At 43.0% G+C, this 26,088-nt stretch overlaps 1 protein-coding gene across 3 annotated transcripts; it reads left to right on the top strand.

The window, feature by feature from the left end:
* Window positions 1-1,112: 1,112 nt before the first annotated feature.
* Window positions 1,113-22,928, top strand: NDP (norrin cystine knot growth factor NDP). Of its 3 annotated transcripts, none has more exons than XM_065650254.1 (4): window positions 1,113-1,192; window positions 2,067-2,240; window positions 12,416-12,770; window positions 20,964-22,928. In XM_065650254.1, the coding sequence occupies exons 3-4, from the start codon at window positions 12,597-12,599 to the stop codon at window positions 21,189-21,191; spliced, it is 402 nt and encodes a 133-aa protein (XP_065506326.1). In that variant the 5' UTR covers window positions 1,113-1,192; window positions 2,067-2,240; window positions 12,416-12,596; the 3' UTR covers window positions 21,192-22,928. The 3 variants fall into 3 exon arrangements, with proteins under 3 accessions (XP_065506326.1, XP_065506344.1, XP_065506334.1); XM_065650262.1 differs by lacking the exon at window positions 1,113-1,192 and adding an exon at window positions 11,661-11,717 and having other exon boundaries at window positions 1,865-2,240; XM_065650272.1 differs by lacking the exon at window positions 2,067-2,240.
* Window positions 22,929-26,088: the final 3,160 nt, after the last annotated feature.

The following is a 26,088-nucleotide window of genomic DNA, read 5'->3' as shown; positions in this document are numbered from 1 at the left end:
AGGTCTTTGCTTCCCGTAATGCCACAGGACAACTCAGGGACACTCCAAAGGGAAGTGAAACGTGCTCCTCTGTGGAAGCAGAGAAGAGGGTATAGTGCATGCAGAGCTGTGATGTGCTGGTTTTAAGTGGGGTTTTCCAGTGGATGTAGTCTGCCTTTGGCCCCTCAAGGAATTATTTTTTGCATAAAAGATGCAATATTTGTATAAAAGCTTTGAAGGATAACCGTTTTCAAAATTGCCATTCTTCAGAGCAAGGTGGGTAAAGCAGAAAGATAATGTCTGTTTGAAATTTTAAATAGCTCTGCTTCTGTGAGCAAACTTCCAATCCTATTTTAGACAAACTTCATAATTTCAAGGCAGGTTATCTGAAGCATTGGAATTGCAGATTTGCAGACAAATATTTATACCAAAAAAATGCTTGACTGCTTACCCAACTGGGGAGCCAGGGAATGTCAGATGACTTTGATGACCAATTGTAGTAAAGCAGTACAGCTTGAATTAAGGATATCTGAGATCAATCGCAGCTAAAAAAAATTCTAAGAAAAACCTGTCAGAAAAAAAGACCAATGAGCAATCTAGGGGAAAGACAGTTTGTCTATGGATATTTTCCAAGTACAAAGAGATATCAAATTTTTTAAATCGTTACTTTCATATTCTTCATTCAGCTCTGTTACTGTGCTTCTCAGTGGTTTGCTTTATCTTGCATGCAGTGTATTTGTTTAGGAAGCAATTGGATTCAGCATTTATATTCCACTAGCTTACATATGCCACAGTGTACGTATCTCCAGATCCGAAACAATAACAAAAACAAAAAAGCGCCTGCATTTCCTTCTATTTCCTGGATTGCCAATAATAAGAAGTCCCTGCAGAGGAGAGCTTGGCTGGTGGTGTTTTCTGATTTCTCAGATAACAAGAGCTTCACATTTCTGTGGAATTCCCATTTGCCAGTGAGCTGCTGCTGCCGCTGCCCTGATTGATATATGACTGCAATGGCACTCTTCCATTTGACATTCCCTCTCTCTCCCTCTCCCTCTCTCTCTTAAACAACAGCCCTAACTTTTGTGTGTTGCAAATATAAAAGGCAAGCCATGTGACAGAGGGACAGAAGAACAAAAGCATTTGAAAGTAACAGGACCTCTTTTTAGCTCTATGAAGAGTTTGAGGGGAGGAAGGAGCAGTGCATTTTCCAAAGGTAAGCACACAAAAAAGAGATTCCTCCAGATTTTAAGTATTATATGGAATTAAACTGAGTGCTTAATCCGTTTATCTGACTGACGTGTTCTCCTTGTACTATTCTTTATATTTAAATATTTTCATGTGGTCTAGTACCTGTGTCTCCTTTCCCTTGTGTCCTTATATCTCCTGTCTGAAGGATGCCTGTACACAGCCAAACAGGTAGCCCAGTGTGCTTCTGAGCAACTTAAACACCTAATCTTGTGAGCATGCTGGGCTCATGTCTGCAGCTCTGTGCTGGTCCTAGCTGTATGGCTTTGGAGTGAATGGATGTGCTGGACTCTGCTCTGAATTCATCAAGAGAGTGCCGATGTGGCCAGCACCCTCTTTGTCCCACTACAATAGGGTTCTATGGACACAGGAAAGCCTGCTAATTTAAAGCTGGACTGTTTACTTTTATCACTACTTACGCATGCTGTTCCCTTGCCAGTCATCTGTCGGAGTGCTTAGAATAATTTGAAACAACAGGCAATATTTATTTCTAGCTTTGTGTGTCATGCTTCGCAGGAGCACTCTTAATTTGCACATTATTATTTATCCAGATTTCTGGGAAGATTTACTACAAACTGGACAGCACTGGTTAAGGATTAGGACAGATTTACTATACACTCTGGATTGGCTGAAACCTGTGAGGAAAGCCACAATGTTTGCCTTTGCTGTAAGGCTGAGGGGTATATTTAGTAGGTAGCCGACCCTGCCAGCGCAACACATAACGCAGCGTGGCTGTGCCGTTGGTAGCTGACACCGGAGGATGCTGCAGAACCCCAGACTGCCTGCTGAAGGAGAGAGGGAGGCTCTCTCAGTTGCTGGCAGCTCATTTCACTGTGTTTCAGCGTCAGAGGCACGAGCGTAACTGTTCTCTCTGTCTTTGGGACAAAAGAAGAGTTGCACTGTTACGAGCCCAGTGACAAACTGTCAGTGTAGTGTAACTGCGAGGCATGGGAGTGGACACTGCCCTGAGAGAGCCCGGCTGAGGAAGAAAGCCCTGTCTCCCCAATAGGATTCAGGTGAGTGGATTCATCCTATAAAAGTTCGGATTAATGCATCCAGTAGCAAAGATGAACAATGTGAAGAGCAATTTCAGTACTGTTAGCTCACTGCTGTAGTGCCAGTAAAGCAGGCTCACACAGGGTGCGTGTTGTGGGGGTTATTTTTCTTGTGGCAAATCTGAATCTGCAAGACAATGTGTGTGGACCAATTCTCGTGGGACTGTCAGGCAGATTTCTTATCCTACCCCTTAAGTTAATTTACATTTCTCCCATAACCTCCCCATAACACATCTTACTTGTTTCTGCCTGGGACAGTTGCCATGAAAAGTAACTTGTTAAGGTTTCTGCAGCTTCTTAAAGATGAAAAAATGTTTCCTATATGCTAAATGTTACTAACAGTTCCTAAAGCTTTGTAATTGTCCCAGTGGCTGAGAGGTGATCACTCTGCGTATTGGAAAAGGACAAGTAAATGATTATTTAAAACCAACAGTGGAGACAAATCAGTTCCTTATTGCAAAGTGATTGTCTAATAGAAGCAACCCAGCTGCCTGGTGGAGTCCATAAATGCCATTGTAATAATCACAGTGCTGTTATTTATCCCTCCTCAAAAGAACGTCTACATTTTAGGACCTCTAATTTTTTTTTTTCTTTTGAATTACTAACAATGCTCACTTTTGCTTGGACTGTGGGACTTTACTCATATCTGTGAGCAGTAATACATACAAATAATTCCCTTGACCTAAATAGAACTATTTGAGGAGTAGTTACTTACCAGTTTGAATCAGGTGTTCCAAATGTGACATGTATACGTTCACATGATCTTGCTAGAATAATGAAATCTTATTTGCAATATTGGTATTATAAGGAGTTGTTTAAAATTTTCCAGTTAAAAGCAAGTGTGGAAGGAATAGGTATTTCAAGCTTACAAAATAAAATGCAATTTGTTTTACTGAAGGCATATAATTAGGAGCTGCTGCTGATTACTCTAGTTACAAGCTCAGATATCTACCTGAAGGTGTCCCATGTAGGATCCCTGAGTCTGTGCAGCACCTGGTTATGGTCGGATGCTGATAATTCCTCCTTGCAGAGCAGGATACTTGTTATGGACAGTCTTCTGTACAGTTTGCAGTAGTAATACCCCCGGTATTGACCTACACACAGCTGATGTCCTCAAAAGCCATCTACCTGGAGTCAGCTTCATTCACTGCTTTCCCTGGGGCTGACTATGTTCCATTCCTGGCTTGCCTGCTCTCAGGTGCACTAGGAAGTTCTCAAGGCTGTTCTTGAACCTTGAGGAGAGTTGACTCTCTATGGTGCAAAGCTTGCATGAAACCACTGAGACTTGTTTTTGCAACAAGTCTGGCAGATTATTTGTTTAACTGAAAGCAGAAGGTAAAAACATCCCTTTATTTTTCAAAGTATTACCATTGTAATTACTATGATAAATATTAGATAGTTGTATTGCAAATACTACAAATTCCTCTGCCTCTAATGTCCTGCTGAGTATGAAGAGAGACTTGTCTCTCTGAGTTTTAGAAAAGTTTTGCTAGATGAGACCATACCACGGTCTCATGTTATTTAAGTAATCCACCTCTTGAGTGTGGCTATAAGTGGCCACATCAAAGAAAGACATAGAGACCCTGTGGCAAGCAGCTACAGGATAACTATCTGTGGCAAAGGATTTTTCCCTAACCCCATAAACTGAACTCCTGAGAGTTACAACCTTTCCAAAAACTTTTTAAAAATAAAACCCTTGTGGCTGTAACCCTCCCATACATAACAGGTTCATTTGCTGAGCCCAGCTAAACTTTTGCCCTCTGTGATATCTTGTTCCACCGGATCATTGTCGGTTGTGTAAACATGTGTTTCTTTTCATCAGTGTTACATGTGCAGCCTCTCAGCTCCCCTGCCCTTCTCCACGTCCTGGTATCTCAGGATGGGGTGTGTGGCTGTGCCCAGTCCACTTTTTTTTTTTTTCCTACTGTCTTTCTTCCTGCTCAACAGCCCTTTTGCTGAAACTCAGCTCAATGGCAGGAGAAAGGTTTAGTTGCATCAGGGTAATTTGGTTGCCTGAGTCTCTCTGGCCAAGGCCACCCCACTTAGCCCATGCTTCTGTGCATGTATACAAAGAGATGCTGTAGTCTCCGCTGACTATGATCAGCTGTTATTTCCTTTTTATATGTGTCAGTGTGGAACATATTAAAATTTCTCAGTAGTGGTATGCTAGGAATCCCTCTGATGCCCCACCTCTAACTTAGCAGAACAATAAAAGCAACGTTGTAATAAGCCTTCGAGCAGCTGGTCATCTATATATTCCTTCTTTTTTCACATAATCTGATTCAGACTATTATCCGGGTAGCAGTGGCACTACTACTTCCAGACACCATCAGTCCTTGTCCTGTTTGCTGGAATTTCATTGTGCGGCACAGAGATCCTTTTTACCACAGATGAGTATAGCCTTTCTTCTGGTGTCAGGGTATCAGGCTGCTGATGCTGTGGAGACACCGCTCCTAGGAATTTTACCACATCACTATTTTTCAGCTTCTCTTTGTTATTTCTTTATTTGCATCAATCATTGTTACAGCTTACGCTTGTCACATTTATGTGCATATTATTGCTGAGCTGCAAACTGTGTCGGTCCAGCACTGCAGAGGCAGTGCAGGTTATGTTGCCCTTTAAGACATGTGAGTTGAAGATCTGAGTTAATGCCTCAGCTCTGGTTTGGCAAAGGTTAAGCATACCATGGCAGTGACAATCGCATTACTGTCATAGCAGCACGGCTCAAAGAGAGTGGGACCTAAGAGAAAGCCGTTCCTCTTGTTAGAAGACATAAAATTGTTAACATGAGCCAAATATTTAGGTTCCTTAATCGTCAGAGACTGAGGTATCTGGATGGTGGTCTGAATTTTGCCTGTGTATAAAAAAAGAGAGGATTTTGCCCCTATGGTCATAAAAGAGGCAACATCCTCTTCAATCATGTGCTATCTCCAGCATGCATAGTGCTCTTTGCTGGTCCTGGTGGCAGGGATGTCTTTGCTTAGTATTAAAGAATAAGAAACCCATTCCTACTCCTGCATCTATTGATGGCTGCAGTCCTTTGAGTTCTCTCAAAAATACTTGAAAGACTGAGAACAAAAACTGCCCACTTGCTTGTAACACACTCCAACAGGTAAAGAACACATGCCCGAATTGCCCTCGACCTCTCAGCAACTTGTAATTTGGCCAAGAGTCATTTTGCCTCATATTGGGTCATAAGACTAAAGTAGAGGTAATTACTGAAGCAAATCCTATAGCTAATGCTTGGCTGGGAATATTTGCACTGTAGCCAGCAGTCACCCTTGCTGGTTTGCCTCCTGAGAGGGATGGGCGGCCTTAGGCAGCTCAGCTCTGCGCCTGGTGCTTCACTGAGGGGTGATCCCATCCAGCACCCTCTGGATGGGCAAGTGGAAAACTCTATTCCTCTCAGTTCCTGTCCCAGACTCAAGATCATTACTACTCTGATATTCAGTGAGACACAAGAATAAAAAAAACTCCAAGGCTGGCATCGCCTCGCAATTAAATGGCTCTACTAGCTCATTAGAGAGAGATCCCATATATGCCCTTAATTGATCTATTTAAAGTTTCCTGGAAGCAGGAAAAGGAAAGAATAAAAATACAAGCGCTCTTTAGTCTACCAGTAGTTATTCTTTGCGAGTGTGTTAGAAACCTTTTCTCCATGTCGGCCTGTGCCTGTCTGCTGGCTGGGCGCCAGCTTGCAGTACCCACTAGAGTTTGTTATTTCAATTGCCTAGCGGGAGGAACTGGCTGTTAGCTCTCCCCCTCTCCTAGCTACCTGAAGGACTGGAAATATTCTTGGAAACTTCAAAAGGAGAGGGAAGCTCAGACAGCTCAAGTGCTATTCAGCTCAATTTGTTCCACCTCATGCACTGGGTCCCTGCTGCGTGAACACTTACAGGGACCTTACATGAGCTGCCTCATCGAAACCTGGAGAACCAGTCCCTTGTGTGCTCATCCCATGCTTGCTGATGTTCCCATGGGTGCTTGTGGCCGTGTGTTCTTCCATTATATTTGCTGTGATTACTGTGTTGTTTCTTATGCTTCAAATACCATGGTCTTCTTATTTTTTCAGTCTGCTTACAGTCACAGGTATTCATCTCCCAAAATATTAAGAGACATAGTGAAGCCTCACAGCAGAAAATGACATGCAGGAGTTTCTCTCAACTACTATCAGCATGTCTGACATTTCTGACTGCTCCATTTTTTCCGCTTGGTTTTTACGGGATGGTGCTCTGTTGTCGGCCGGCTGGCAGGCAGTAGGACAGAGCAGCCTCAGTGGGACCAGATGTGCTTTCCTCCTGTGGACAACCAGACAAAGAGGCTTCTCCCTTCTTTTCAGCCTCTTTTCTTTCCTACTGCCTTTTTCCTTCCCCTCTCCTCTTGCCCACCAGCTGCTGCCAGCTCTGGCCAGGAGTTCATGTTATTTGTGCATCCTCCTCACACATGCATGCTGCTGTGTAATGGGTGGATGGAGATCCCAGATGATGGTTGAGGACATTCTCTTTGGTATCAAAGGGGACAAACCCCAGCACAGCTGGATGTCAGGAGGGCAAACTCTCATTTAGCACAAGGCATTGGGGAAGCATTTTACTTATTTAGACCTGTAAGGATCTCATTCAAAATATTTATTTTGGTATTTGCCCTGTCTCAGGATGGGAGGAAACCTGTTCAGATGCTGCACAGAAGCATTTCACAAACAACTGGAGTTCCCTGTGTTCACCTGCTGCTGCCCAGCTGCTGCATGGCCACTATGTGACATCGTCAGGTGTTTTGAAAGGCAGTTGCACAGCGGAGTGAGGATTTTGAATGCCTATCTAGGAGGCCAGCTACTTCCCTTCTGTAATAGAAATGGCTGCAGTGAAATAACTAGATGGGAAGATGGCTACATTTATTTACAGAGCTAAAACATAAACTGGGCCTGATGAAGCCTCTGAGTTGATTCAGCAGAAAGCAGGATAGGGCACAGCATCTTAGGTTGTCTCTCCTACTACGTAAACTGTTCTCCTTAATTGCTCAAATGGTCACTTGTACCATTTTGTCCCACAGCATGCAGTTCTTCCCAAATGGTTCCTGGGCATGGTGCAGGTGGTTGTGTGGGCTGGAAGCCATCTGAGTGCCATGGAGGCTGGAGGAAGTCTGAGAGCAGACCACACCATATGGCCACAGCACTGGAGAGAAACTCTGAGGGGCTTTAGTGTCCCAGCAGAGGTGTGACCTTCGAGAAAGACTTGAGCTGTGGACACACAGAACAACACATGATTTTAGGAGAGGGATACCCCTTCACAAGCTTAGCTCTGGAGTAAGGGCAGACTCGCTGCTGCTGTCAGCTGGGAGCTGTGGTCGAGCGTGGATAGCTCTGCACACAGGAGCCCCCCAGCGAGTCTCCCAGCTGAGGTCTTGGCAGCTCATTGCAGGAGCAGAAATGATGGTTCCCCAAGTTCCCTGAAAGTGCAGATCCCCTCGTCAAATTCTTGTGATGGGTCACCATGGGTCATGCTAGCACTGTGGCCAGGGCAGCAGGGACACTGCAAGGCTACCCCATGCCCAGGGCTGGGGATCAGCTCTGGCAGATTGCTCCCCTGACTCCTTCCTCAGCCCCTTTTGTAGCCCTTCTTATGGCTGGGGGGGTTAACCCTGCAAAACAAACCCTGGTGTAACCCTGCAGCGTAGTTTGTCCAACATGGTCATTTCCACTCCAGTCCATATCTTGGAGTGCAAAACCCCCAAATCCTGATCTTTTGGGCCTAAACTTTTGCAGGTTATATGAAGTTCTTGAGAACCCCATTTTGGACTCATAAAGGTCTTGGTGGCATTTTTGTCAGAATAGGAGCAGCAAACTACACACATGCGTACATGTGCACGTATATGGTTAGTGACACTATTTTAGGGCTGGAGTTTGGAGAAACTAAGTAGTCTTGTAACTCTTCTGTTTACATAAAAAATTCAGAATGAGAGAACCACATGGTAGGATACAAGTAATTGTGTTTACTAAACATGCACAGCATGCAAAGCCAGGCTTAGTTATATATACACACTGCTGCTCCAAGGAGATTTTGGCAGCCTCCAAAATGTAGAAGGCATTAAGTGACTTGAATTGTACCCTCATAGTCAAGCAGGAGTCTCAAACATGGAAAATGCAGAACAATTGAAGGCCAAGCTGAACATACGTGCATGCTTAATTCACGGGGCTCAGGAATAGGGAACAGCTAAGTAGAACTACACCATAAATGAGCTTTTCCATTGCTCTCTTCCTACCTTCCAGGGTAAAAGCTGTGCAGATCCAATAGACCTTTGGAGAATTGCTCAGCTCTCTATTTTTTCCAAGATACACAGCAAAAAGGGAATTTCAGTTTACGTTCTCACAAAGTGACTAGCTAAATAATTCCAGATGATGGAAATTTCTTCTGTCCTTAAAGCAAAACAAAATCTTAACCTTCACCACTCTCTAAATGTTATTAAGACTATGATAAGAAATCTTTATGTCAGCATTTAAAAAGCAGTTAATAACAACATAAAGTTGGAAAAATAATCCTAAAGCTGCCCCTATGTCCATGTATAATACAGTCTTGGATTGTATGTTCTTATGGTCATTTTTTGGGATGTCTTCTGGTTTTCCCTGAAGTTTTTAGGCAACAGCCGTAGCAGTTTTAGGTAACAGCTGTAACAGCTTTTATTATGTTATGTCTCTAAGAATTTCTGAAAACTAGTTATTTGGAAAGGGTGCTATAAGCCTATCAGTAACAACAAGTAATGCCCATATCAGTGAATTCTGCAAAAAATGGGAAGTAGTGATTTTCATCCACTGTTAGGCCAAATATTTTTGTAGCCAATTTTCAGCCTGAGAATATGAAGTCACCTCTGCATCTTTTTCTTTACAGGATGCTGTAAAGAGGAAGCATTTTAGCTTTCCTTTTGTTAGCTTGGCAGGTGAGCAGTTTACCAGTTTTTCGCATGAAAAGAAACTGAGGAAAAAACCAGCTTAAATAAAAGAAAAAAAAATACGTGAAATTATTGATTTTGATTAAAAAATTATTTTCCAAATCAAACAAAGTATCATTATAAGTACAGTTATAATTATTAATGATTACAGGTGTATTTGCTTCTGGTTTTGGACAGAAGGATAGACTGGAAGCTACCTAAGTCACTCCTGATGTCAGGTACTGTCTAGGATTTTATAATTTCAGACGCTATTTCAAAAGGAATACAACCTTTTTATTAAAAAAAAAAAAAGGAATGCTCATTTAAAGTGAAATGCCATTGCACAATATCAGCTGGAAATGGAAAATGCCATGTCGACATTCTTCATCACAGTGATGTACCTGAGCGAAATTATTTAGACTATTTTTACACAACCAAAAATCAACACACTAACTCCTATACATTTAAATGCCCCTGTGAGACTTCTTACCATATATCTCAATTTTATATGGTATAGGTACTTGAAAAATGTAGGTGTATATTTCACACAGCTGTGTCAGGAGATACTAGCATGTACAAACAGCCTGGTATTGTCTGCAGTCCTGCTTCCAGTACCAACACACTCATTTCGCCAGTATGTTTATTGACAACTACACAAAAGATTTTTGCACAAAAAAGGGTCACGTTTACATCTGTGGTCTCTCTTTTTACTAACAAATATGTGATAACAGTACTTTTTTCTTCTTTCAAAGTTCTGTTACCAAAGCAAGCCACATTTCTTTGCCAGGGAAGTATCAGGGCAATTTTAAAAGATTGTGGAAGCGTTAATAGTTCTTTTTGTATTGTGCTGTGCCTATCCAGAAGAAGGTACAGATGTCTTCCTTTTCTCACATTTTTCCCTGCTTCTTTCCAGCTCTCTCAGGGTGTCTTCATGAGGCAGACTCTATGTTATCCAATTATTTCCTGAAGAAAACTAGAGACATAAGCCTTTGAAAACTGAGCCAGGACTCCAGATTTCTCTCACTGTATTAAATCATACTGATCAAAACCATAGAAAGATGTAGAAGCACAAAATTAACAGTGGGACAGAGAGAGCAGGAAAAGGGGATCCCTGGATGTAATACTACATAAGATGGGACCGTCCAATATCAAGTAAATTTATTTGGACAGAGAGGGAATTACTGGGTGTGTAATACTGATTAACTATGTTGGAAAGAGACCTTGCCAAGTAGCATGTTTTGGTCAGCCTCTTTATAAAGAAAAATAGGAATGTAGGTAAAAGGTTACATACTAAAAAAAAAAAAAGTGCATCACTCCTGTTAGCTAATCCTTGGGCATCATCTGTGTGAATCACAGTAGTACAGTTCACTTCTGGGAAGGAGCCTGTCCCAGCTCCCATGACTGAGACATATTTGTTGACATGAATGAGACTGTGCATAAATGTATCCAAGATCCTAAGTGTTTAGTGCTGTTCAAACTCCTTATACAGCAAAGACATAGTATTTTTTTTTAATGCCGTATCAACTGAAAAACATTTGCTAAAGGAAAATACAGCAGGTCATAGGTCAGACTCTGGGAAAAAAACCCATATTGTCTATTAAATTAAAGCCACATCATTTTCCCTTTCCCACTTAGGCACATGGACAATAGTTTGAAACCCAAAAAAGGCTTTAAAAAATGTCTAATACACAGAGCATCCCTAATTACATTTCTTCTCTGCAGGGGACTTTGTATGTCACTTCAGCCTGACAAATCCTGACTCCCAACTTGGATGAGCTCTGGAAGCGTTTCTCACTGCTATGCGCCTCTCTTACAAAAAGCGTTTGAGCAAGTTATTATATAAAGAAATACACAAATCACCAAGCACACTGATGGGGAGGCCTCATAATTTCAGGCTGTTTGGGAGATGAGTATCAGTTGGTTTAGAGCATTGCCAGCAAACTAGAAAACAGTTTTGAAAGAGGCTTGTATAAGGCAATAAAGGCACACATCTGCTCTTTAAATAGGCAAGAGGCTCTGAGGAGCATTTCTGCACGACTAGAGAACTGTTTTATCATATGTTTCCTCAGAAAGTCCTCACACTTTTGACTTTACTTATGACTATCCTTTGCTTCATCAGGTTACATTTAGCTGGATAATTCATAACCCTTTCAAGCTATAGCTCTTTGTTGTAAAAGGAAAATTAAACCACCCATTCGAGACTATGGGCTTTGTGAGAAGGATCAAGGGGCTGTGATGAAGCAGCTGAGGGAAATGCCTTCCTTCCCCTGCCAGCACAGAGCTCTGGGCAGCATTTCTGGGGTTGTCCTGTGCCTGTTTTCTGGGGGATCACCTGGTCTTCAACATGTGCCAGAAATCCAGATGCTCAAGTGGCAACCTGTGTGACTCCACCTGCGTATATTTTTTTTCCCAACTGATATCTGGGAGATACTTGGATATTACGGAATATAATGTATTTTTCAGATGCTGCTCTTTCATTAGCAAGGAAGACACCATCATTGAGCAAGTGCAGCCTGACAAGTAAGCAAGTAAAGCATGCCCACCTCTGAGTGTCTGAGTTTGGTGCTTGGGAGGGCAGGGCAGGCAGAGATGTAGGTGCAGGTCCCCCATGCAGTGCAGGTCAGTGGTTGGTGAATTTCCCAGGGGACTGCCCTGCTAATATCTGGGCTTGGACTCTCTGCATTTCTATATCCCAGGGGTTCCCCATGTCCTTACAGCACAGGGGTTGCAGAATAGCAACACGTAGCCCCTAGAGCTGAGAGTCAGCCTGCCTCCAGCCTTTCCATGTGCTGCCTGGACCAGAAATTCCCACTTATAATTCAGGAGGCAGCCTAACTTTGCCCCCCAAGTGTGTTTTTTGGTACTTTGAGTGGATACACAGTCCCTTCAATCTGCAGAATTCTCTGATGTGTTACTAATCACCAGTTTCGAGGGGAACCCATTAGGGGCAACACCAAGTGAAGAAGATTGGCATTCCAGCATTTGTGACGTTCAAAATCAAAAGATTCTCCACAGTAAAATGACAGAGCAATGCTTAAAGTAACAATGCCTTGACATCTCCTTCCTAATGCCACATAATCTACCTACTATGGCAATGATGCTCACTCAGAACATGTATTTTGGCTAAAAAAATCCTGTGTGCCTTAATATTATTTATGTCTGTTTTTCTCTAGAGCTCTCTTTGGTCAGGATTGTGATTTATGTTGTTTGTATTCCAGCTACGCAGGAGATTCTTTGACGGATTACAATCTCAGCAAACTCCAACTCAAGGAGAAGAATGACAGCTAAAAGACTTAAACCAGACTTTTCACCATCCTGGAAAGGAACTGGCTGCCAGAATTTGGAGTTTTTTTAATACTCTACCTCCCTCTGCTGTTATCAGTGAGAAGTTCCTCGACAATGGGAAATCATGTACTTGCAGCTTCGATTTCCATGCTCTCGCTCCTGGCAATGATTGGAGACACTGACAGTAAAATAGACAGTTCCTTCATGATCGACTCTGATCCCAGCCGCTGTATGAGGCATCACTATGTCGACTCCATCAGCCACCCTCTGTACAAGTGTAGCTCAAAGGTAAGGACTTCTCTCACCCCTTCACAGCAGGGTGCTGTGTCAGCAGAGTTGTTAAAATGAGCCATTTATGGTGGTTTTCTCTGCAAAAATTCCTTGCTACCAAAATCCAGCTGCAGACACATACAGATGTGGAGACATCCATGTGTGTACATCAGAAATGGGGCTGCAGAGACAGGTGCTTGAGTCTCTTTTCACTTTTTCAAAAGGAAAAACATACTATGATGGTAAAGCTAACATGTGGTAAATGATAAGATTCAAAGGAGCACATTGAGGTTTCAGCCACCAGCACCAAGAAGATGGGCTAGTTTCGAAGTTTAGATCGTCCCAGTCAGCCTCTTCTTTCAAGTGAGTCTTTAATCCAGAGTATGTAAACTTGTAACTTTTGAAGTCCTGAGATAAAGAATCAAGCTGTAAAATGGTAATGAAAAAAGAATGTGAAAAACATCACTAATTTTTTTTCCTAGTTAGTTTCAAGTCACAGAATCACAGAATCACAGAATTTTAGGGATTGGAAGGGACCTCGAAAGATCATCTAGTCCAATCCCCCTGCCAGAGCAGGAACACCTAGATGAGGTTACACCCGAAGGCGTCCAGGCGGGTTTTGAATATCTCCAGAGAAGGAGAATCCACAACCTCCCTGGGCAGCCTGTTCCAGTGTTCCGTCACCCTCACTGAGAAGAAGTTTCTTCTCAAATTTAAGTGGAAGCTCTTGTGTTCCAGCTTGAACCCATTACCCCTTGTCTTACTGTTGGTTGTCACCGAGAAGAGCCTGGCTCCATCCTCGTGACACCCACCCTTTATATATTTATAAACATTGATGAGGTCACCCCTCAGTCTCCTCCAAGCTAAAGAGACCCAGCTCCCTCAGCCTTTCCTCATAAGGGAGATGCTTCACTCCCTTAATCATCTTTGTGGCCCTGCGCTGGACTCTCTCCAGCAGTTCCCTGTCCTTCTGGAACTGAGGGGCCCAGAACTGGACACAATATTCCAGATGAGGTCTCACCAGGGCAGAGTAGAGGGGAAGGAGAACCTCTCTCGACCTACTAACCACCCCCCTTCTAATACACCCCAGGATGCCATTGGCCTTCTTGGCCACAAGGGCACAGTGCTGGCTCATGGTCATCCTGCTGTCCACCAGGACCCCCAGGTCCCTTTCCCCTACACTGCTCTCTAATAGGTCATTCCCCAACTTATACTGGAACCTGGGGTTGTTCCTACCCAGATGCAAGACTCTACACTTGCCCTTGTTGCATTTCATTAAATTTTTCCCTGCCCAACTCTCCAACCTGTCCAGATCTCACTGGATGGCAGCACGGCCTTCTGGCGTGTCAGCCACTCCTCCCAGCTTGGTGTCATCAGCAAACTTGCTGATAGTGCATTCAATTCCCTCATCCAAGTCATTGATGAATATATTGAACAGTATTGGTCCCAGAACTGACCCTTGAGGCACTCCACTAGATACAGGCCTCCAACCAGACTCCACCCCATTGACCACGACTCTCTGGCTTCTTTCCTTCAGCCAGTTTTCAGTCCACCTCACTACCCGATTGTCCAGTCCACAGTTCCTCAGTTTTGCTGTGAGGATGCTGTGGGAGACGGTGTCAAATGCTTTGCTGAAGTCAAGGTAGTCCTTTGTTTTCATACAGAATGACAATTAGATCTTTACTGTAGGGCTTAGGAGCAGAAGGAAATACAAGACTGCCTTTCATTTGAGATTTCCGGCCTGAAAAGTTTTGTGTTAAAATGGTTTAGCAGCCTGCATATGTAGGCTACAGTCATTTATTTCATTGAGTGGAGAAAAAGAATGGGGAGAAACAATGGGAAAATCCTTGATGGTCCCTTTCATCTTGTCCTATTTTTTTCTGGCTAACCCAGCACATATTCAGATGTACAATCTCCGCCTGGACCATCCCTCTGTCCTGCAGAAAGTGGTTTTGCCTATTCACCCACGTCCCTGGATTAACAAAAGGCAACAGCCACCAGCACCAACACTTTTGCCAGCCCTGTGTTGGGTAAGAGAGTGATGGGAGATGGGTGGGAGATCAGAGGCTTTTGCCTTACTGCTCTTGAGTTCAAACAGTAAAATCATGTATTACTTGTGATTCAGGAGAGATCTTTTGTTTTGCTCTTAGCCTAGACTAGACCTTCTTAGCATCTGGGAAACATCCAACATTAACATACAGAACTGCAGAGATGCATCTGTTTGTGCGATATTGATTTTATTGCAGCTGACTCCAGTGTGAGGCAAAGGTGGACAGTGTGGGTGCAGTGAGTGGTTTTTATGTCCTGGCAAGGGGATGCCAGCAGCCCACTCCCACAGCAATTCAGACCACCTGTTACATCTGAGAAGCCATAGCTACTGTGACGGTTTGGTCCAGGAGGGCGATGCTCCACCCAGCTGGCCTTCGCTCTTGGCTCCCTGCACTGCCAGAGAACAGGAGGAGCTGCGGTACATAAGGCTGGCAAGATGGTAGGTAGCCCCCAGAGGCCCTTTGGTCTCTAGGTTTGGGTAGGATCCCCCTCTGTCCCTCTACATGCAGAAGAGCAAATGTGAAACAATCACTGACTTCCCTAGGGCAGTGAGGAATGCAGGATATAACTGCCCTGGGCAGGCTGCCTCAGATAAAAGATGATAAACACAACAGGTTCCAGACCAGCCCCTAAAGCAGTTCAGTCCTGGAGGAGGAAGGATGGGGTTTCTCTGGCCCAGGGCCAAAGGGTTGCCATGTCCTGGTCTCTTGTTTCCTGTGGGCCTTCATCTACCCACCACTATTCCCCAGCTGCAGTGGGTTTCCACAGGATGTCTTTGCCTCCAGTTGATCCCACACTACAGCCAGCTCTCTGGTGGCCACTGCCCCAGCCAAACCCTCCTGTCTCTGGGCCAGCTGGGCTCTTGCCGTGAGGCTGCTGTCCCCATACTCCCAGCCCCTCAGCTCCTCACGCTCCTGCTTGCCCCACGGTCAGGCCCTGCCTCATCACCAGCCATGGTTTTCTTCTGTGCTCAGGGCATTGCCTCCTACACAGCCCACGGAAGGAAGGAAGGAAGGAAGGAAGGAAGGAAGGAGGGAAGGAAGGAAGGAAGGAAGGAAGGAAGGAAGGAGGGAAGGAAGGAAGGAAGAAAGGAAGGAAGGATACCCAACAACAACTCAACTTTTTAACATCCCAAGCAACACAGAAAAGCAATCAGGACTTTAGGAGTGGCACTGATGGAAATGAGAATAGGGAAGGCCTTGTAATGAAAACCATATTACTTCAAAACAGAGCTTTGAGAAGAAAGCTGTTGACACAAACATTTGTAATTCTGACTGAAAAAATGTCAGTGATTTTTTTTTTTTAAATCAAGCCTTTAATGGAAATCATGTTTGAAAACATTATCACATCTCTTGGCTTCCCAAACTCCACAACGGTTTCAAGAACAGTTTTTTTAACTGCAAGTTGTATGGACTTTCTCATGAAGTGGAAAGTGAAAACAGTTTCTATACAAAGTGAAATAATTTTGACATTTCCTAGAAATCTTGTCTCTGATTGTTAGATCAAGCCTTTTTTTTTTTTTTTCTTTTAAGGTCTAAGGGATCTGAATCATCCTGCTAGACATATGGCTTCTGTTCTGGATCTAGCATATAAACACAGACCAATATTAGACTCGCTAGTGAAAATTAGATGCTACATTCATTCCTATATATATTGTGATAAAATATAAACAAGTAAAAATGGAAGGTTCTTCTGGAGCAGCTGTGGGAATTGTGGTACTTTTTTGTTTCCATCCAGTTTCCATTGTGAAGCTTGAACTGACGATGCCAAGCAGAGACTTTGTCCTTTTTTGGCATGATACACTGGTTCCACCAAGCCATCCTTTTCCACTCCATATGTTTTCTCTTCTAGTGCAGCACAGAATTAGAGAAGGTAAAAATGGCTTCAGAAATTGCAAGATGTTTTACGTTTGCCTTCTGTCTTGGTTAAAAAATGGAGAATGCCAGTTGTACCTACATGGGAAGTAGTTTTGTTACATTTGGGAACATCCACCCAATATAATTTAATCATTAAAATCCTTCTTGCTTGTGACCTTAGACAGATGTTGAAAAAAAGTTTCCAAAGGTGTTGAAAAAAGGTTTCCAAAATCTTTGGAAACATAGTCCATTATAGTAACAAAATGTATAAAAGAGACACAAAGGAGGGATAGAAGAAGATAATTTGTTCCTGAAAAACAGTGTTTTCCTTTGACTTCAAGGAAATGTTTGTGTCAGCTCATTAGGTATTGCTTTTCCTGACCATACTGGAGTCTGCTCGACCTCTGTCATGGAGACCTACTGGTCTTCGATGTGCTGGATCACCTTGCCACTGCAACCAGAGCTTGCTAAATTACAATATTGGCTGTCACAAGTATTGGCTGTCACGAGTGCTTCCTCCAGATGTGCCAGAAGAGTGCTACCACTGACAGCCTCAGACTAAGGAATTCAGACCAGAGAGACATGGACTACTGCACTGTAGTATACAATGCAATAAGCAGCTGGTGTGATTGGTTAAATGGCAAAGCAAAGCTTTTAAAGTACATGCTATTTCCAGCTCATTTGCACACATGCCAAAATTCACTGGTGCTGTTCTGGTTTTACGAGGAGGAGGTTAAGTTGTGCTGAGGAATTCAGGTTAGTCCAGAAGTTTAGAAAGCTATCAAAATACAAACTCTGAAAATTTTTTATCCTGCAAGCTTGACTTGGTGCAGTCCCATTTGTAAAAGTTTAATCTGTAATGCAAAACCAGAGCATAAAACCAACACTGTGTAATTTTACTTGATACATATATTGACCACACTCTTAAAAAAGCTAAGTAGAGAGCAAAATTTGAGATTAAAATTAGAGTCTCCACAGAATAAAACATGTTTTTAATGGCAAGGCTTGTTAAGCAACTATAAATGCAGTTGCATATGGAAGAAATATTGCCTGTTTTTTTCTTTAGAAAGCTTGCTGTTCATAAAAAAATTATTGAGACACAGATATTGGCACATTAAGTAATTCTGCCCTATTATTACACTGCTGCAACTCTTCTGCAGTCTTAACCGTGTTCCTTGTGGGTTTGGGTTTGTTTGTTTGGGTTTGTTTTTTGTTTTTGTTGTTTGTTTGTTTGTTTTGGTTTTTGTTCTCTTTGTTGTTGTTGTTGTTGTTTAGTTTAGTTTAGTTTAGTTTAGTTTCCCCTGGTGTTTCTGAAAGTACCTGCAGATACAGGAGCAGGTGAGTGCCATAGAAAGTCCTCCAGTTATCAGTATCAGAAGTGACTAGACATTTCAGCTCCAGAAGCATCAGCCATGAGAAGTCACCTTCACCATACCATGTGTGCTGTCACATTTGGGCTGAAACAACAGAATCATAGAATGATATGTTATTTGGAAAGGACTCTGGAGGTCCTCTGAACCTCCCAAAAAGCAACTTGTGGCCATTGTATGTCCTCTATTTCCACTCCTAAGGAGTGTTTGGCTCTTTTGTCTTTGCAATTCCTCTTTGAGCAGTTGCCAGCTGCTGTTAGATTACTCCTCACCCTCCTCTTCACCAAACCCTTGGGAACAGCCTGTGACAGAGCCTGCACACAGGCTGGTGAACTGGTCAAAGTGAGGGACCTAACAAGAGCTGTCAAGATGCCAGGAAGATGCGGGGAAGATGCCGATCTGCTGTCTTTCCTTTGCAATACAGGCAAGATTAGATACCTGTGTAGCTCTTCACCAGCTGCCCACCTGTCACTATGGGAAGTGAGTTTTGTTTATCAGGGGACAAAAGTAGATCTTCATCTGTCAGTAGTGGGCTGCTAGCACTGTAATAATTGTCCCTTTCCTTGTTCTCATATACACTAAAGTCACTGGTTTTATGGACTCGAGGTAGCTGATACATCTAAATCCAGGATGTGGCTCAACTATGCACTGAAATTTTTTTTCCACCGTGTTACTACTAACAGTTGAAGTGAATTTGCTTGTGAGTAGGCAGTATCACAGGAAGGGGACCATGAATTTATGCTACCATCATGAAGGACAGTAAATGTATTAGAGAGCCACAAGAACCCATCTTTTAATTAAACCAAGAAACAAGATGGTACCAACCCCAGATCATCAGCTCATTAAGACATCTTCCTTGTGATCTGTCTGTGTTGACTAAGTGCACTTGTTAACATATTAATACATTTCCAAGCAAACCTTTTGGCATGCAAATACTCTTGCAAGAGCAATTTTTATGTTCTTTATGGATGATCAATTCCTTTCCCATGGACATACGCAGTGCTGGTATTTCCTACTTTATACCAGAAAAACTCTCTCTGTCTTTCATCTTTCCTCATGACTGACTAAAGACAAAATTAGACATTTGGCATACCTGCTTGCAAGACTTCGAGATTTGCAACCAATTGATCATGTGTAGTGAAAGAATCTCAGAAGTGTGTAATGTTGTAAAATATTTACTGTCACATTTGTAGTTCTTTTTAGATTGTCTGGAAAAACCATGAGATATGTGCAGAATGGTTAAAATGTAATTTTCTTCCTTGATTGTAGGATAAACTTCTGACTGTTTTACTGCCTGCTTTCTCACTTCTGTCACATTTTGACCTTGTTGGGATGATACAATAAGTTTATTTCGAACTTGGTGTTGGTTAAATAGAACTAGATGATCCAGGCCTAAATAATATTTCATTCCCCATGAAGGTATGAGTTTGTTTAAACTCGTCCAACACTTATCCCTTATCAAGATGATAACAGCTTTTTCTAACCACATCATTTCTTGAGCTATAGAAGAGCCTTTCCTTGTTTTACATAGGGCTATGAGACTCTATCCCTCTTCTCTGCTCAACAAGAGGTTTTCGGGAAGAGAAGTAAGTGACTCACCGTGGGCTTTCCTTCTTTAGTGTCTCCCATTGTGCAAGTTACCTTGCTCTGGTAACAGCTAAGTTGGTGAACTCAGGAGAAGAACCATGAAACCTGCACCGCTTTTGGAAAACCTCACTAGTGAACCCTCATGTTTAGCAACGAGTTCATCTTGTTTACATTTTCATTGCCTTATGCTATGTGGTGCATTTTATGCAGATACAACTGATGCAATTATATATATATACATATATATAATTGCAAATATGTATTCAAGGTGATCTTTGTAAAAGGAGTGAACTAGAAATTTACTTCTAAAGAAGCAACAAACTGAGCATCTTTATACTTCTACTTTATATGTTTATATATCTAAGCATTTGAGAAAATGCTCTCGAGGACTAGTTCTGCTGATCACTTGTACACGAACTCAAAATGTTGGAAAACATTCAGTCAAAGTATCAATCTGGCTGATGATTTAACAGCTTAGATGCAGCAGATCTGAGGTCAGTAAGTCATAGTTGCAGTCAGTGTGCCTAGAAAACAGGGCTGGCTGAGATCATCTGGAGTCCTGAGGTCAGCCTTCAGAAAACCAAGCCCTGTAGTCCTTAAGTCCTTACTTGTATCAGTGCCTGGGACTCCAAGAGGAGACTCGCTTTTCCTCCTGCCTACGTTACCTCCTCCACTCTCCTGGACACAGCTCATGGACAATGCACTCTGTGAGGCTGCATTCCCTCCCTGAGGCGGGGAGATGCAGGAAGTGAAATGAGACTACCCAGACTGGATGTGTTGTCCCAAAACCAGGGTTCTGTTCTCCCGGTGCACAATAAGCCAAATTGTAGCACACAGAGATGAGATATTGCTTATCACAGAGTTGCTCAAGTCTGGATGCAGGAATAAATACATGTCAGAAAGAAAAGTAACAGCCTTTATGTACAAAACCTGATCCCTGCTCAGGGCGGTTCTAAAGAGCAAATTGGTTACACATTTGCATATTGATTACATAATAATTTTAGTATATAATGAGCAACATTCAGCTAAAGGACTCTTTATCCAACAATCTCAAGATATATGTTGAAACAAGACTCAACTAATTGTGCAGGCTCCAGAATGTCTGCACTACAAGGTCAGTAGTCTCTGTAGTTTCTGATTAGGTGTTTTGCAAGTCACTTTTATCTTTCTTAGAGGAGCAGACTGACCTAAAACTGAGAGAATTTACATACCTTTTCGTTAGCAATTGCCATCAGGATTCATTCTTTTAAGTGATAATGACTACAGAAGGAGATACCCATTCACTGGTGTTACCTGTGTGCTGGCAGTCACTGAGGCACATTTCCTAACCCATCTGTCTTCCTTCGCAGATGGTGCTGCTGGCTCGCTGTGAAGGGCGCTGCAGTCAGACATCGCGCTCGGAACCGATGGTTTCTTTCAGCACCGTCCTGAAGCAGCCTTTCCGCTCCACCTGCCACTGCTGCCGGCCCCAGACCTCCAAGCTGAAGGCCATGCGGTTGCGATGCTCGGGGGGCATGCGGCTCACTGCCACCTACCGCTACATCCTCTCCTGTCACTGTGAGGAGTGCAACTCCTAGGGATGTACCTGCCACAGCAGTTGAGGGACCGGGATGCTGGTGTCAGTGAAGGCTCCCAAGAAGAAACTCGAGGTGAGGCTGATGCTCCCAGCATACGATTGCAGTGACGACAGGACTAACCAGGCTGGATTGGATCTGAGAGCTAAAGTGTAAAATATGCTGGGGCCCTGGATGGTGCCAGTACTGAAGTGCGGGCTATGACAAACACAAAAGCACAAGGACTTGATTTTAAGAAGCCTTTCTTTTTTTCTGAAAGGATATTTTTGTGAGTTTCTTGTTTTTCAGGCTCAACTTTGACTACAGAGAGATGCTTTTACTTTAGGCCAAGACCAGCAGAGGAAAAGAGAGCAAAGTCATCGAGAGGACTGCACTGCGCTCTGGAAGTTGGTGTTCAGACAGGGGATGGGCATCAATTCCCACATACAACCTTTTAACCTATCAATTTATTCTCAGTCTCCTAGTTATATTTGTCTTCAAAACAAACTGTGTTGCTGGCAAGGGTTATCTGTCACTGATCTAGCAGCTAAGCACTGGATAACTTCAACGGTGGTTTAGCAGAGATTACAAATAAAACATTGAAAAGTGAACTGGATATGAAAAGTAAGGCTGGGATTACCCAGCCCTAGCCCACTGAAGTTATTATTTGCAGCTGAAATTATTATTTGCATTGTGCAGCATCACAATTCAGTGGCTGAGCAACTCCTGAGAACTGCAAAGTCATGAAACTTATTTCCCTCTAAAAGCCTTGAAATGTGACAGCACATCTGTCACAAAAGCCATTTTTCAAACACTAAAAACTAATGGAAAATTAAAATGACACATACTAAATGGAGTCTTTTCTTAACTTGGGTAGACCTGTTGATGTACAGAACCAAAGCCACCAGAATAATGACCAAGCCTAGGACTTATTTTCACCTATGGCTCTGATGCCATTGAATGAGTACTATTTTGCCTTTTAAAGACATGCAATCCCAGACACAGGGGAATCACACTCATGTGGACATAGGAAGTTTAAGGCAGAGTTTGAGTCCCAGTGTTATTCACTGGAGCACAAAGGCTGTGTTTTGATTTACCCAATTATCTGATATCTGGGGTGCTGGTTGACTCACTACCCAACTTGGCAAGCTGCTCGAGGAATGGTACAGCTCTTGGCTGGGCCACATGCCCATGAGTCCTTTGTGTGCACACAAGGATGTAGGAGGCTATGGTAGGGTAAGTACGAGCCCAGACCTCACCCATACGTGAAGGAGGGGTAGCCAGAGCTTCTTTGTAAGAAGCAAGTCCATCAGCTGCTTTCCCGTGTAGGACCACTGCAGAAAGAAATGTCCCCAGGAGCTGAAATAATTGCAGTGACTGATAGGATGAAAGGATCACAAAATAACAAAGGATCCCAATTTGTGGAATGGTATTTTTAGAGAAACTCTGTCCCTCCATTAACATGCAGTTTTAGGAAGGTTCAGTCATAGTCTCTTGTGACTGCAAGGAAACAACATAACATATTACAGCTCTTATCTCCCTAAGTGGCAACACATCCAGTGAGTCAGCAATAAGTCTGTGATGTTCACGTGAACCCAGCTAAGCCATTTTTTTGCTAGAAGTCATGAAGACCATCTTTGCTGTTCAGAGTCATTGATTCTGAGTCAGTGCAGTTTTTGCCCCTTGGTAGCACCCATGTGTGTAGTCCCACAGTTCTTTTCTGGGACAGGCTGGAGCAGCTCCCCTGCACAGCAATGTCTGGCAGGGCCCCATGATAAGGAAGGGAAGTCCTATCCATGTCCACCACTCAGTCCATCTGTTCAGTGCCATCCAGACTGTCTGCAGCAAATACCATATGTGGCAGCTTGGGGATACATACTGATGTTGCAGGGGGTCTCCGAGGTCTGCCAGGGAGGGCAGTCATGCTGTGGTCTACACAGGAGTTACTGTGGATGCTTGGGAAAAGCCAAATTCCTTTGCCACTGACTCCTCATGATGAATATGTATGGGATGTGAAGGCAGGCAGGTGACAGACACCGGTCTCGCGAGTCAAATCCTGGAGTAGGATGGATGTCAGTCAGAAGTGGAAAACAATAACGGCCAAGTACACCCACAGACACTGGTTGGAGAGTTTTGTGGTACATGGGAAGGATTGTCCCTGTCTTATGGAGGTGACTTGGAGATGGCCAGTTGCCAACAACACAGAGCTGTGGGCAAACAAAAGAGTGAATCAAACTGTGAGAAGCTGAAGGGCTCAGATTAATATGTCAAAACCACAAGTGATGAGCCTTAGTGAGCTCATTAGACACCACTTGTTGTTTCAGCACCGTCAATCTTTCTTTTCACATCTGATGCAAGGTCTAAACATCAAAGCTTGAGTGATGGGAGTGTGAGCCATGCACTGTCACCAGACTACTTTATGTGAAAGATCATATGTGCATCCCTTTTCCAATCTCTTTCAACCACCAGCATCTAAAAATCCCATTCTCCAAAAAAGCACCACCCCCTACTGCTAGTTATATATAGAAAATTCCAGTCCTTACGCGAATCATCAGCAGTACGTTTGATAACCAAATAACTATACTGCAAAATATGCGTGACCTCTAAGCACGGCTATCAAGACCGCTGCACACAAGCAATGCTATGCAGTTGTCTGATGAATGGCAAATGTTTTAAGGGAAACTGCTATATCCAACATCACACCAGCCCCCCTGGGCTGTGCTGCCATTGGCCTCCTTTGTCAGTGCAAAATTGGATGCTGGGGGGCTGTAACAGGAAATTTAGGTGACAATTCACGATGGTCCTGCATGGCTACAAGCAGCTCTGCTGGCTGGACGGGTTGCTGCAGAGCAGCGTGGACCTGATCATGGTCCACTGGTGAGGAGAGAGGAAGGGTTTGAGCAGAGACCATGTCTGAGCCAATTTAGAAAAAAAAAGAGACTATTTATAGTGAGAGTGTGGTATTTCTTCCCACATCCCCTCTCCATCTCAGTGCCAGAGCTATAACTGCTCAAATTGGTCTCAACAAAAGTTTTTTTTCCCTCTCACACCCCACATTCCTTCCACTTCTGCTCGGTTCCTCTAAGGAAGTCATCACCTTGTGACCACAAAGGCCAAGCATAAATGTTTAGGTGAATTCAACATTATCTAATTTAGCTGTTGAGTCAAATAAATGCACGGAAGGAATATAATAGAAATCATGAATTACAAGACAAAACATACTAGTAAATAGCTAGAAATGGCTATCAAACAATGAATCAAACTTTCAAATTCTCCTTTTGGCTTTGTCAGGCAATCTTCATATTAACATTTAAGAAAATGAGAAGCTATTCTTCAAAACCAAATGCCTTGAAGTCAACTCTAAATCCATATTCTGATGCTTTTTTATCAGTATTTTAAGCAACTAAGTACTGAATGAAGCATACGAGTGCTACCCATGTTAAAATTCAGGAGGTATGCTGAAACAAAATAAAGTGAGGCTTCAGGTAGAAACCATGAGGTATGGCTCATGGTGAGAAAGAGTCTAAATGACACTTGAAGATTAAATGGTTTCCTGATGGCTTAGCCTGACACCACTTTGGATACTTTAACTCTGTTTTTCAAGTCAGGATTCTGTGTAAGTGCTTCTTAAACTGAACAACAGGGAGAGCAATGTCTAGTTTTCCAGACAATGTTGTGGGGCTTTTTCATTGTTAAAGCATCCTCTCACTGGGACTCAAATGAGAAGGCTTTGTCCTTTTTTGCCCTCACTGCTCCTCATGCTTCAGGCACCATCTTCTCTCCAAGAAAGGCTGGTTCAGCTGTGGCCATCCTTTGGTTTGCTTGAGATGAGATGGGATACAGACTTTAGACTGTCACCATCCTACACCTCCTTTTCTTTTGATTAAGTTTCTGAGTCCAGCTTGGCTTTTGAAAGCCACATGTCCCAGCAGTGGTGGTGTTACATTACAGCAGGAGGGATTGCACTCATGGGGACCAGGGGGAAGCACTAGACCTTTGCTGGTACCTTTTACTTGTGAGAAAAGTCTAATCATGCCAATGCATTTTGTGCCTATCAGAAATAACCTGTGATTTGCCAGAGTAAGACAGCCCATGGCCTAGCAAGTTTTAATTATTCTGCTCCCAGTTTCAGTGGGTCTGTTAAGTGTTTAAAGCTGCATAGACACAAAAATGGTTTGCTGGTTCAAGCCTCATATGAATCATAAAACTGAAGAACTCACTGCTTTCTTGGGGATATCTCCACTGACTTTCTTTACATCTCACCTTCCCCTCTGAGCTTGCAGACCTTCTACCAGACCACAGATCCTGGCTGTGCCCCAGTGGCCTTTATCAGGGCTTTCATAAGCTACTGGCACAGAACTCATGGCAATAATGGAGAGGAGTTCACTGGCATCCATGGTACATCACAGCCTATGCTGGGCATTCACATGAGCCTTAGTTGAGAGCTATTCAACAAGCCCTTGGAGCTCTTTCATAGAGTCCTGAAACTCAGGCAGGACTGTATAGATTGCAGCCATAAAGTTTTTGTGAAAGAGGAGAAAAATAAAAGATGAGAGGTTACTGTCTTGTGGGAATAGTCCGATGCTCTGTTGCTTTGTGTGTCTCAACTCAGTGCTTAGGATCTGATATAACAAAATAGATGCTTCTGAGCTCCCTTCAGTGTTTTTTTCAGTGCCTTCTCCTATATGTTTAAAGACAGTGGTTTCTTACTGAATTTGTCTGAAACAGGATTAAACCCTCTAGGAAACACAGTTCTGCTAAGTAAGGAATTTTTCCTCTGACTTGGGCCATAAGTGTTTCTGAAAAATCCAAATGCCATTAAAAAGTCAGGGAGGGTGTGTCTTACTTTCTTTGACTCTGTAGTTATTTAAAATACAAGGGCTGCAGAAAAAAAAATATATTATATCCAGGGTAAAAGTAA

The sequence above is a fragment of the Caloenas nicobarica genome, chromosome 1, assembly GCF_036013445.1.
Source record: "Caloenas nicobarica isolate bCalNic1 chromosome 1, bCalNic1.hap1, whole genome shotgun sequence".
Taxonomy (NCBI): domain Eukaryota; kingdom Metazoa; phylum Chordata; class Aves; order Columbiformes; family Columbidae; genus Caloenas; species Caloenas nicobarica.
The sequence above is the reverse complement of the archived record's forward strand: the minus strand, read 5'-3'. Positions and strand labels throughout refer to the sequence as shown.